Source organism: Phalacrocorax aristotelis, chromosome 6 (assembly GCF_949628215.1).
Source record: "Phalacrocorax aristotelis chromosome 6, bGulAri2.1, whole genome shotgun sequence".
NCBI lineage: Eukaryota > Metazoa > Chordata > Aves > Suliformes > Phalacrocoracidae > Phalacrocorax > Phalacrocorax aristotelis.
This window is the reverse complement of record NC_134281.1, coordinates 34,931,758-34,945,908: the sequence shown is the minus strand read 5'-3', so window position 1 is coordinate 34,945,908 and position 14,151 is coordinate 34,931,758. Positions and strand designations below refer to the sequence as shown.

General features: G+C 47.9%; 1 protein-coding gene across 3 annotated transcripts in view; it reads right to left on the bottom strand.

Moving 5' to 3' along the window:
• Positions 1-12,000, bottom strand: part of MTA1 (metastasis associated 1) — an 89,236-nt gene extending 77,236 nt beyond the window's left edge. For 2 of the 3 annotated variants that reach the window (XM_075097150.1, XM_075097149.1), the window contains exon 1: positions 11,732-11,995. In XM_075097150.1, the coding sequence (XP_074953251.1) occupies positions 11,732-11,759 (28 nt within the window). In that variant the 5' untranslated portion in view covers positions 11,760-11,995. Of the gene's footprint in view, positions 1-11,731 lie in introns of all 3 variants that reach the window. The other variant, XM_075097148.1, reaches the window with a different exon arrangement.
• Positions 12,001-14,151: the final 2,151 nt, after the last annotated feature.

Here is a 14,151-nt window from a genome sequence, read left to right as displayed (position 1 = left end):
GAGGAAAGGACAACTCAGTTTCATTTAATAAACTAAAGCCTCTATGATGACAATCAAATTCCAAGCATGCATCTAACACACACACAAAAGCATGCAGAAGCACTACTCAAGTATGCTTTGTACTAAAGGAAGTTCAGCCTCACGTATTCAAAACACATGGCAGAAGTCCATGTTCTCAGTTTCATACCAGCTTCTACTCTTATTTTCAATAATAAAACACAGAACAAGATGCTATTCCGGGCCCCGGCAGTGAGAAGGGAAAAAAGTGGCAAACTGATATATACAAATGAGAAATCCATGTACATTTTGCCAAGTCCCCATGAAACACACACCTGTACGAAAATGGGTAGAAGCTGATAATCAGTGCAAACACCAATACCTTATTTTGTCATACTTCAATATCATACTTTAACTCAGAGCCAGCATGCTTGTAAGAAACAGGCAGTTGATTGTCTTGAGTTTGTTAATTCATCTCTTTTCCTAATGGCTAAACTCTTATTCCTAAAGGTGAGTTCCTCTGGAGAATGTGATCAAAGCCATGAACACAAGTAAGCAGAAATAGGCTTTTGTCCTCATCTTAAAAATTCCCCAAGCTGTAAAACGCACAAGAAACAAGGATTATCTACACCTTCATACAATAAATGAAATGTTCACGTTACATTTTCTTCCAAATGTGCAGAACTTGTATCTACAAAGGGACAGACAAAATCACTTGCTATTTTGAGATGAAACCTACATATCACTTTTTCTGACTTGTCTCTAAAATTCCAGGTTCAATATTCCCCAAACTATAACCCTAAAGTAGATGTAATTCATGGCAAGGTTCATGTGACATGACTACAGATTACGCACAGACCTAATAAAAAAAAAACCTGATACAAACTTTTAACAGTGTAAGCTCTTCTCATGTAGTAAGAAATACTACCAAAAAAACCCAAATAAATCCAAAACCCAAACCTCTGGAGGACCTGTAATGGTTACAAACAAAAACTCAACTAACTATCACACAACTCTACTCAAGCTAAGAAACATTCTCTACCTTTCTGGAGAAAAAAAACCCTATTTAAGTTAATGACATGCAACCTGCTTGGACAAACTGACAATTGCTTGATCCAGTTTAAACTCTGAAACATTAAGGGATCTGGAACTTCCCAAAGGTCTTCTGTTCTTTGTTTTCTATCATGTCAAAAGAGGAGAAAAATTCCTGTCCAGCTGCCTCATATAATTTTTTTGCCTGATTCTTAGCGAAACAAGGTTTATGCAACTGCTTTATCCATGCATTAGTTCTTCCCTAATAACTCCTGACCCCTTTGATTTAAAACATTTCACAGAGGGACAGAAGTCTCAAAGATAATTAAGGTCTGATCACTGTTCCCTATCTTAAAATCATAGATACTAAAACTATGAGAGAAAGCGAGAAAGGTAAGACAGACAATTAGAAATATGAAATGGTTCCCACTTCAGAAACAATTAATAGACTAGGTTTTAAAGCAAACCACTGGAGATTCGCAGCATTTGGGGGAATTATCAAAAGTGCTTGCTCTCTTATGCACCCCCCAACACCTCTATTGTCAGTGTTGTTCAAGGCTTGATTAACTTCTGATTCATTATGACCAAGCGTGTTCCCAAATGTTTACCCTCTCTGTCAGGGAAGAAGGCAGGTATTCTGTCTAGCAGCAACAATCTAGAGGCTCAAGATCCCAGCTCTAGGCAAGGCACAGAGTTCATACATACAGTACCTTTCCCAGTAAAAGTGCAAAATTACAAAGGAGTGGGAGCAGAAGAAGAACCACCACCTCACGGAAGAAAGAACACGAATTTTATATAAAGTCAACATCCTTATTTCTGTTCCTCACAGCACTGTTGGCCATTTTCAGTTGCAGATGATCTGTGGAAAAAAAAAAAAAGGACAGCAATCTGCTGGTATTTGTGAAAAAGAGGTTATGGGTGTCAGCTGTACTTCATGGGTCACTCTTCTTAGATAAGAACTATGCCAAGCTAAAGTAACTGCTGCTAGGGATGCCAGCTTAAAGGTAAGGTAGGGAGAGGAGACTGTACAAACAAGACTTGAAAAGAGAATTTTTAAGAATCCTGGAAATAAAATTAAGTTTCCTAAGTACTACCCTGAGGATAAAGAAGCTATTCTGCTGCTAGAAATCAATTACATGCTGGTACAAGGAAATGCATTTCAATTAATCCACTCCCAATATCCCAGCTATAACTGAGGCATATTTGCATGTAGCACTGACCCTTTAGGTTCACTAAGTCAACTCCCTCCAGCTTCCTGCAGGACAAGCCTGCACCAAATATTCCTGGAGAACCACTTTTTTATTCTCTGCTTTACATGAGATATCCAAGTATGATTCAAAGTCCTCTGGACACAAAGCCTGTTCTGTATTACCTCCTCTGCCACTTCAATTCCCAAGGATGCAGCCATACAAACATTTTCTGCAGTAGCAAAGTTGTGAGCCTACATAATTTCAGCTGTGCCACTACAACTCTTTGTGGGGCAACACCATGAACAAGCCCATGGAAATAATCCATGCTTAAAAAAAGGAAAACCTTTCCCCAGAAGCAGGTTGTAAGGGAAACAAGGACAGTCTGATTTACAGAAGAGCCAGAGAAACATTTGAGCAGATGGAAAAACTAGTAAGAAGAGAACTCCTTAAATCATGGGGGAGTATTTGGGGGACACACATGACATGGGACAGAAGTATCCTCAAACTGCACCTTAACAATGATCTTCTCTAGCAGCCAAGGGAACAGCCTGCTCCATTGCAATTCTAATGTTTTTCTTATCTGTCCTTATCAATGATTTTCCAGAAGATGTTTAGGCAGCACAGAAGATGACAAGAAATCAGCTTCATGTTCCCTGTAAGTATCTCAAGAGTTGCAAAACAAGAAGCTCTGAAGTACTCAGACATCAAGTTTGGTATCACCCTCAAGAAACAAACCACCAACAAAAAAAGTTGTGGTTTTTTTGTTTGGGTTGGTTTGTTTGTTTAAGAGCAATGCTTGACTTCAGTTAATCAACGTGAATTAACTGCTTGGGCCATGGTATGACAGTATATTAAGTCCAGGAGTAGGAGTTTCGGTGCCAGACCAAAACCATCATGGCTTCACAATGTGAAACATGGACGCAGTATAAACTCCTGCCATAGTTTTGCAGATGTTTCTTCAAACAAGAGTGCCAGTGAAGCTGATTCATCCCCCACCCTCTCATACCACCCCCTCAAGTTGTGACAGCTTCTCCTAGGATGGGAAGAGGCAAGCACGCACGTGGTAAACCTGATTAAGAACTCACGCGGGTCAAAAAAATTGTCTCCCAACTAAACCAATTCCCTGACCTGCTTTGCTGCAGAGGCACGCTGAGCTGCATAAGCCCAGCTAGGGAAGCAACGTGAGGACAGTAACAAATGTCTGCGAGCAGACACTGCTTAGATCGACACTGCTACCAAAAGAAACATCCACAGAAACTGTCTCACTTCGCTGGTTCAGATTTGCTCAGATGTTGACAACTTAACTCTGTACGGACAAGCTCTGTGCTAAATCAGGAATCATCTGCTCACACCACACTAACTTTATGCTTGGTCAAGTATCGTCTGTGCTTCTACATCTTGCATAAAGGCATGAAGTCCCTGAATTAACCAGAGCACATCATGTGCAATTTAACAGAACCGTTACCATGGGCCACATCTGACACAGTTCACAATTGGTGATCTGGCAACGCACAGAACCAGAGCTGTGAAATCCCAGGCACCATGAAGACTAAACAGCTTGCAAGTAACACACGTGTAAAAGACTGGAGAAGTCTAAATTTTTTTCTTTCACTTGCAAACTCACTTTAAGGCTGCCAACTAACTTCTTCGCTTTTCTTCATTGATCAATGTCAAGTAAAAATTATCTCATGAACACTCCTCCTTCCTAAAGATGAGCCAGCCAAAAAGCTGGAAAAGGAGACCGTGCGCATGGTTCCTTCTGGGCTGGGCTACACAGCCTGAAAGCATCACCGGTACTTCATAGGTTCTTCCCCTGAAAGTGATTCATCTGCTGCCTCACTTACTTCAGCAAGCAGAAACTGAGGTTTAGTTAGGAGTCATACACCAAAAACAAACAGATGTTCAATTCTGCACAAGACCATGAAGGAAACCTCATTCTTCAAGACTTAAGCCTTCCCTTATGGCTTAAGGGGATAACAAATTGAGGAAGTCGTCACATTTCTCACAAGACACACTACTCGAGCTCACATCCACGGAGATGTAGGCAAAGGACAAGCCCCCACACTGGCAGTAAACTGATCACCCAAGATATGGATCAGGAGCTTTGCTTGAGGGGACTCCTCTGTTTAGCCAGGCCTAGGTCTCCTCCAACCATCAGAGCTTGTAAGTAAACACAAACATTTTTCATGGAGGTCAAGCTGAAATTTCAAGGCTTTTTTGTGAAGCAAACAAGTAAATCAGAAGTACACAGGCTGAATTCTTCGCTGAGCTAAGAATGGTTTCCACGCGTCTTCAGGCATCAAATCATGTTTAATCCACTAAGAATCTTCCAAAAAAGACTGGTGTGCAAGAACTGCAGGAACAGCGAGCGTGGGGGTCAGAGGACAAGGCATTTTCTGAAGTTTTCTTCCTTAAATTCCTCTTAGGCTTTACCGTATATTTAAAGAAAGTTTGTGAAATATATGAACATAAAAAGGTTGCCTGATATAGTGAAAGATTAAATTTTGTTATGTTTGAATATCCAGCACCAACTCTGAGGACCTCACAATGTATTAACCTCCAGAAACAGCTGTATCCTATATCCTACTGGACATGAGAAACTTGCCACCTGCAATGGATAATAAATTAAATTATTCATCTAAGCACCAGTGGTTCAACCCCCTTTGAACTGTGCCATAACAAAGAAGGTTGTCTTTATTAATGTGAAGAATTCCTCAATGTCTTTCTCTACTGAAATGCTTTCTTACGCATTAAATAATTACAGCAGAAACTCATTAGTTCTTGTTAACAGACAGTCCAACAGACCAAATTTGGTTTTACAAGTGAAGAGGAGAGGAGGAATCATACCAGACTTCAAAAAACACTTTGAAGCAGGGCCTCTTTGTATTTGAGCTCTACAGTAGTAAGCTCCGAGATACTAAAGACCCAGAACCATAATATCTTACAAGAGCACCTTTCCTGACAGTTCCGGTTATCTAAACCTCACAGGGAAACTCGGGCAAAGCAGCTGAAGGGCTTGGTCAGTTACCTGTTTGGGGATTTAAAAAAATAATGATCTTGCAAAGCAATAAGATACAGTGTAAAAACTCCTTACTGGTTGCAGAAGTAACACTGACCTAACAGATCGCTTGTTGCCAGAAGATCGGCAAAACTACAAGGCAGCAACCTCCAACAGGCAACCTCCAACAGTTCGTACTTATGCTTTCAAGCAACCCCAAACAGCCCAGAAATAGTTCATAAACTGAAGTAAAAACAGTAACAGCAACCACCTTATTCTCTTTTTGTCCTACTGGGGAGAGATTAAGCACTCTTTAAAGTTAGGACGTTTAAATATCAAAAGTTGCTTGAAAAACAACAGCTAGATGCAAGTGAAAGGAAAATCTCTTACATTCACCCAAAATCTCAGTAGTTAAACAAAAGGAGATGCTTAAAGAGTTTAAAAGTCCCTTTTCCACAATTCTTATCAAGTATCTTTTAATCACCACCACTGAAAGGCAAAACACACAAACAAGACCAATGGGCTCCAACAGCTGCCAAGAACACCACCAGGGCACTGTCGAGGTGCGGCTCGGCTGCCCTCCAAAAAGCACTGCTGGACAGCTGCATCCCCCCACCCAGCCCTCCCAGCAGGCCCCGGCTCCCCACCCACCAGCCCGGGAACTGCTTAACCTCACTAACCCAGCAGAAAACCCTCCCTGTTGCTGTGCTGACTTTCTAACAGGCCAGCAACACCAGCCTGGCCAAAGAGGCAGCCAAGAAAAACGGGAAGAGGCAGCAGGTGAGCACCAGCCTGCTGGGGATGAGGAAGGGGGAAGCCAGATTCCCCCCCACCTTGGCAGAAGCAAGCTTACTGCCTTCACTCCATTTTGCCAGCTGCAAACAGTTTTACAGCTATTGGAAATCCACGGAGCACCTATCGACACAATTGGTATAGGTCTAGCCCCCAAACACACCTAAGCTGGCTGACAACACACTCCCCACCATGTGACACTTCTCAATTAAAGGCTAAGGAACACTGAAGCAGTCCGATATGGGGGAGAGGGGGAAGGAAAGGAAGACCGTAAAACACAAGAAGATAAACTCTTGTATAACTAGAAACAATGAAAGGAAAAGATGAAGAAACCCACTGCCTGGCTGTTGCTGAAAGGTGATAAGCTAGAAGCTGTCATATATTTATTAGGGCCAATGACTGCAGAACCCTGTTAGTAAGTTGCAACAACTCACTCTCATTTTTATTATCTTTACTGGTTATTTAATACCTCTCTCTACTAAACCCACTCTCAGCTCAAGTTACCTTCAAACACTCGACTTCAGCTAGAAATTAATAAGGAAAAAAAAAAAAGCCCAAACAAACCACAGTAACTCCTGCAACCCAAAGTATGTACACACGGACAACAAAGTAAGGGGACAGGAGGGGGTTTACGCATGCACCTGTAGTTAAATTATCTGAATTAGATGCTCCAGATCCAGACTCAATGTTTCTGTGCAAGTTTCCTCAATACCTCTGTACCTTGGTTCCTTACCAGGAAAGGCACAGAAAGTTATTGACATCATTGTGATGTCAGGAGGACCAATGCACCAATCTGCTCGCAGCTCTCAGCAGCAGTATGGATGTCAAGAGTCATACACCGCCAGAAGAGCCTGGATGCCAAACAGGAGTAAGTAACAGGATGGGGTGCAAGTCACAGCACAGTCCCCAGATACACATTAGTAACACCTGATAATAACAGAGAGATGATGTTATGCTGCCATTCCTAAAAACTTTGGGGATGGCTATGCTGAGATGAGAAGCATGACTGCAGCACAGACAGGCACACCAATACCACGTCTAATCTAGGGAGCGAGAATTACACCACCAAGTAAGTTGTTGTGTTTCAGTCCCCAGCACACTGGAATAAAGCTGCTGGGAACCTCAGGTGCCCAGGCCAGGCGCCACAGGGTCATCATTTCACTTACTTTAAATGTGTGAGGTACAGCTAGCACGTATGCGTTTGACTGACCTGTGATTGTGTCTTCCAATGCCATTTAAGCACACCTTAAATGTACCACAGACTCAAAAGCAGTGATAATTTTGTAGCCCATTACACTCCCAAACAAGACAGTAACTCTTAAAAGTCAAGAAGATATAAAAAAGCTTTTCATCTAAAAGCATAAACTGACATTTGTCTCAGCAAAAGTGTTGGCTTCAGTAGTTCTTCCTCCATCCTTCCGCTTCTTTCTTTCCCCATCCCCTTGTTCCCAGCCCTCCCACTGAGCCCATTCAGCTGTTCACACAGTCCCACAGTGAACCAGATCGGGTAGCTGATGCAGATTAAAAATAATCCAGGAAAAAACAAAGGGTAAGGAGGAGATAAGGTGGAAAATTTTAGTTCCTCAAACCAGTGCAAGATGGAAATGCAAAAATCATTGTTCCACTGCATCAAGGGAATGCCACAGGGGTATAAACCTGCAGTGGGGCTCAATCAATTACTGCCACCAAAAAAATAATCATCGTACTACAGTTAGACTCTCCCTAAGAAGGTGGAGACAGAATAGCTATTGGAAAGTCTCTTGATATCTAGATGACCTGTTCTCTTCCAGGCAGCTGACACAGCATTCTCCTGAAAGCAGAGCCTGGCACTAGCTAGAACAATGAACATCTCTCTCCCACATGCATTTTTTTCATCAGAGGCCCCAAATTCCAGCTCACGGGTCCCAAGCTTCTCAGATCTGGTGTTTATCCAGCATACCCATACGGTCTGTGATCGTGCAGGCTGCCAGTCCGCTCCATGAAGCGGCAGGCCAGCCCACCATGACTCCTTCCAAGCAAAAGCAGCCAACTCTCATCATGCTGCCATTTATTTCATGGCTGTACGGCAGCTATTAAGAAAATCTCCACCTCTGCTACACTGGAGTCAGGCAATTCCAGGACTTCCTTCTGGAGCACAAGATCCCATACTTCATTTTGGAATTGGATACCCTGGCATCTTCCCTACACATTTAAAAAGTTTTACATTCCCTGGGAACTGTGCTAGCTTACTAGAGTCCCATTCATATTGGCAACTGACAGCCCACCATCAGAAATGTACCAGGGGGAACTTTGCAGGAACCAGGAGAACCAGTTGCTTTTTCTAAGCAACTCGACGCCACCAGTCAGCCAGCCTACCCCCAGAGAATTACAACCCTTCAAGTGACAGCTCCTAACTCCCCCCAGCTTGCTCATTCTGCTACACAGCATTGAGGAGAAGGCCTGCATGCTGCTTTCGACCCCATAGCACAGGCTCCTCAGCACCTCTATACTGGTACTACTGTATGGCAACGTTAAAAGAGCAAGATGCTTCGCGTCCTCTGGAAGAGCTCTCAACTATGCACTTAAAGTTAGCCTTTGTCAGAGAAGTGCAATCCACCTACTGGTTTCTGAAAACAAAACTTCACAGCATTTCATGATTAGGCCAAAAGCAATCACCGTCCATTCTAAGTCTACATATACTTCCAGGAGCACCACTGATCTATAGCGAACAAGCTGCTTTTGACAGCTGTTAGGTCTGGAGTTCACACAACGCAATTCGGCAGCCACAAGAAAAACAACAGATTATCTGCTGAATGTTTGTCTTCCAGTGAGAAGTATATGAAATGACTATGCACAAATCCCATTCAGGATTTAATCCTGCCCTGGAGTTCACACTCAACTTCAGTGCACAAAACCATTAATGGGAGATAACCAGCACCAGAGGTCAGAAACAATTCAATAATACAAACTCCTCCGGCTCAGGCTGAACAGAGCACTCATACAGAAACAGCTGCATCCATCCATATGTTGATCTTGGTAATATGTCAAATCAAGACTTCATCCATATGTACAATAACGGAGCACTATAACATTGGCTATCAGCCAGCTGCCTTGCCCTCTGCCCAGAAAGGTTATGGAGCAAATCCTGGACACCATTTCCAAGCACAGGAAGGACCAAGACCAGCCAAAATGGATATACCAAAGGCAAATCATGCCTGACTAACCTGACACCCCCTTCTAGGACAAAAAGACTGGCTCTACAGCTGCGGGGAGAGCAGGGGGTGTTGGACACCTTGATTTCATGTCAAAGGCTATGCTAAGGTCTCCCATGGCATCCTTGGCACCAAAGTGCTGAGGTGTGGCCTAGATAACTGGACAATAAAGATGGGAGGAAAACTGTCTGGAACACCAGGCTCAAAGGACTGTGACCACAGTTACAATCTTCACCTGGCTGCTGGTTACTATTAGCATGCCAGCCCTGCTTCGAAGTTTTTTAATGACCTGGATAGGGACTACAGTACGCTCTCTAAAAGTCTGGGGACTTGGGAAAAGCATACCATGTGCTGGAGGGCAGGGCTGGTATTCAGACTTCAACAAGCTGGAAAATGGGTTGACAAAAATCTCAGGAAGTTCAACTACAGCAAGAGCAAAGGCCCCCATCTGGGGCAGGATAACTCCCTGAAGTGGTACAGGCTGTTGGCAAAGCATCTCTGCAGGAAGGCACCTGGTAAAACAACAAATTGCCCAGGAGCCAGAAGCACACCCTTGCAGCAAGGGTGGCCAGCATTACCGCATTGGCGGGAGTGCAGTCATCAGGGTGAGGGGATGGATCCTGCCCCTCTCCTAAGCACTCGTAAGACCATTTGGAGACCTGAGTCCAACCTGGGCTCCCCCAGCACAAGTGACACACAGGAAGGAGCCCAGCAGAGGCCACCAAGGTGCTCAGTGCAGGAGCACGGGATGTGCAAAGAAAGGCATCAAGAGGTTGGTTAGGCTAGCCTGGGAAGGAGAAGGCTCAGGGAAGGCGTTACTGCTGTCTACAACTATGGAGCGGGAGATGTTGTGCAGACAGGGCCAGGCTCTTCTCAGAGATATGCAGGGATAGGACGAGTGATGAGGGACAAGAGACACCAGCTGGAACATGAGAAAATCCAACTGGGCACACAGAAACAAACATTTGACATAAGCGTGGTCAAACACTGCACAGGGCCCAAAGTAAGGGTGGCATTGCCATCCTTGGAGATACTCAGGACTGGGCTGGTCAGAGCCCCGAGCACCCTGCTCTAATAGGACAACTTCTGGCAGGAGGTCTGCCTAGAGATCCCCAAAGGTCCCCTCCCACCACCCGTGGGGTGCACAGTACAGATTTTGCCATACAAAATCCTAGAGATGACATTCCACACAAGACTGGCACCTATAACGTTAAATGCCAAATAGTAATTTCCAGGAAGCAACTCCCTTTGCAAGTCACACCAGGAATCGAGCTGTAAATTTCCACAACTCATCTTGCCCTTCATCTTTCTACTCAGCATCTCCAAACTAACATAATGCTAGAGACACGGTATCAGCTTGTAGCAACTCAAGAAACAAAGCCGGGACTGCCAAGAGGCACACCTTATCCCTCTATGAAACCAAGTGTAACCAGAAAAAAAGTAAAAGCGTGTCAAAAGAAGTGACATTTTTCAGAGCACCAAGCAAGGGTAGGCCAGAAAAGCGGAAAAAGTGGAAAGTAGTTGTTGATGGAGAGAAGCCAGACAGGATGGCTTGGCCACCTTCGCTGTGTTTTCTCCCTTGTTTACTTTACTCCTGTTTTACAGAACTCCGCAAGAAGCAGGACATTTTGAAAAGGGGGGGAACCCCACAAAAACGTCTTCCGCACATCCTACAGTCCTGGGGAGAAGGAAGCTCCACAGAGCAGCTTTTATGAAGGAAAATGGCCGAGCACAAATTCATGCCAGACCACCCTCAGTTTATATTCTATAAAATGCAGTCCCAAACCCCGTTGCCTCTCCTTTCTCTTCACGTGAGTCAAAACAAAGGGCAATCAGACAGGAGCGCAACCCTGAATGGAAGACTAATGGGAAACCATACAACAAAACAGCAAGAGTAGAAGGGGAGGCCAGGACCAGCAGGACGTGCCTCATGCGAGTCGTCGTCGTCCCCATCCACCAGCGGTCTCTGCCCATCTTTGTGCTCCTTATCTCCGCAACTCCTCCTCGGTCCCCACCCCTACTACCTCGCATGACCCCCACCTAAGCGGCCACCCGCCATCTCCTCCGCCCCGGGCCCCATCCCGGCCCTACTGCCCCACCGCCTCCCCGCTCCGGCCTCCTGGCCTTGCCCCGGCCCCACAGCACGCCCCGGGCCCTGACCTGCCCCCCGAACCCTGCGGCCCCGTAGGGCCGCTCCTCACCCCTCACCCTCCCCACTCCGCCCCACGGAACCCAGCCGCACCACACCGCTCCTCGCCCTCACGACCCCGCTCCGGCTCACCCCGTGTAACCCCACGCCCCCCGCCCCCTCCCCACAAGCTCAGCCAGGCCACTGCCCCGCTCCCGCCCCGCGGACCCCCTCCGGCCCCCAGCCCGAACACCGGCCTCCCGCCGCGCCGCCCCGGGCCGGGCCTGCCCCGCCGCCGCGGCCCGCCGGGCCCCCGCGGCGCCGCTACACGCGGGAGGGAGCGAGGGGCGGGCGGGAGGCGCGGCGGGGCCGGGACCCCGGGTGTGTGTGTGGGGGCGCTTACCTCCCACCCGGTACATGTTGGCGGCCATGCCCGGGACGGGGCCGGGTGCGGGGCACGGGCCGCTCCCGCCGCCGCCTCCAGGTGCCGGATCCGTTGGAAAATGGAGGCTGGGGCGGCCGGGCGGGGGAGGGGAGCGGGGGAATTAAAGGGGCCGCGCCGGCTGCCGCCCGGCCGAAGAGGAGGGAGGGAGACGGAGGGAGGGAGACGAAGGGCGGGGCGGCGGCGGGCCGGGGGCGGCAGGCCCGGGCGGAGAGGGGCCCGGCGGCGGCGGCGGGAGGGAGGAGGAGGGGAAAGAGGAGGAGGAGGGGAAAGAGGAGGAGGAGGGGAAAGAGGAGGAGGAAGGAGCCGGCCCCGCCGCCCAGCCTGTGAGGGCGGCGCTCCGTGGCCTGCGGCCGAGGGGAGGAGAGGGAAGGGAAGGGGAGGGGGCCTGCCGGCGGGCAGCGCCTCTCCTCACACGCCACCCGCGGAGACAGACAGACGGACAGACCCACACCCAGCCTGTCCTCGCACAGCCCGCCCGTCGCCACACAGGCTCTGCCTTCCTCACGCACCCACCTCGCCTGTCCCGGCGCGGATAGCCCTCCTCACACACACACACACGCGGCCTGTCCTCACGTACAGCCCGACACACATGCTCAACCACCACCTGTGCTCGCACACAGCCCTCCTTACACGCACATCTGTCTGTATACACAGCTGTCTTTACACACACGCGCAGGGTGTACTCGCAGCCCTCCTCACACACACCCTGTACTCACAGCCTTCCTCACATCAGGCCTTCTCATGTGCCCAGCACCTGTATTCACACACAGCCACCACTTACAGACACCGCCTGTTCTTGTGGGCAGCCCCCATGCCGCCTGTCCTCATGCACGCAGCCCTCCTTACACCACACAACCTGCCCCCTCGTGCCTGTACCTACGTTCATATGCTGCCTGCTCCCCACGTACACCACTCCAGCCCTACACACGTGCATATAAGTCCACACTCCTCCTGCTCGCATGCCCCTACCCCTCCTACACAGTCTCCCTCGGGCGATGGCGAGGAGCTGCCTGGCCTGTCTCTTCCACACTTGTATCACCCACTGCCCCTGAGACACTGCCACACTGGAGCTTTCCCTCCTCCTTGGGTGTCAGCCCAAAGGGTGAAACACAGATGACCACCTTAGCTTTCCCTTGCCCACTGACCTGGGGGTGTCACCATCCTTCACCCATGTACTGCTCCTCTACAGGTGTCTCCTCGGCAGTCCTACAGCACTCACGCAGTTGCCAGCTCCAGGTAGCTGTGCAAAACTTGCACATTGCTGCTGCCATTTCCTCTGGAAATTGACGGGCTGACACCAAAAAATACCCCAAGACACCATCAGTCTTTGGTACATAACACCATTACAGCAGGTCCCCCAGCAAGGGCTGACGAGGACTTCACGCACTCGGCCAAGGCTGGATGGTAAACGCCAACAAAGAGCTACACCTCCAATGGTCAGCACAGGCAGACCTGGGGCACCGCTGACCTGTCAGACATGGCAGGATGTCAACACTCACTCCTTGGCTCCATCGCAGAGTTGGAGAATCACCTCACGTTGCCTTAGCCCAAGGTATCAGCCCAAGACCCCTCCCTCACAGTCAGACAGGTCATGACAGCCAAAAAATATGTCATGAAACTCTCTGCTGGAGTAAGTGGTTGATGGCGCAATCAATCATGTGCTTTACCAGGGCTAGGCATGGCCACTGCCTGTGCTCTCAACCCCAGTTGTCATAAGGTCCTGAAACAGCTACACAAGACCACCCAAAACCTTGACATCTGCCGGAATACATCTATTTGAAAAAGAACAGGGCTTTTATTAAAAATTGCTTTGTGTGTTAGAAAAACCCCAAACCTCTGACTATCCTCGGATCTCAGTCCAGGAACATGGCTCTGTTTTCTTATTTCCAATGCATGCAAGGAGCATGGATGAGCAAGGAAAGCACTTCGGGGGGGAAAATTGGTGAGCCAAAAAAGTTCAGTGCGCCAGGGGGAACCACTGTGATATTTCCTCCTTTCCGAGCTGGCTGGGGAGCGCGTGCCGGCACAGCCGTCAGGGAGACTGTGGGGTGTAAGGGCTGGCTCTTCCCAGGCTGCTTCCACAACCATTCTGCGGAGCAGAAAATAATTCAGTAGGACACAGAAAAATTATCCAGAATAAATATTTACAAATATGCATCATGGGGCTCTTGGTAGTTGCACACGAAGAAGCGGCTGGTCATGTGGTGCTGACTGCTCTTTCCAGATGCTAAATTGTTTTTAAAATGGTAGTAACAAAACCATGTCAGAGCTTCCCCACTGTTCCTCCTCCAGGTTAAGCAATAGCTGTGGTCGTTGTGCAATGGCGAGAGGGGAGCCGGTGCCGGTGGCTGCAGCCTAAGGAGGAGCCACTTCTTGCA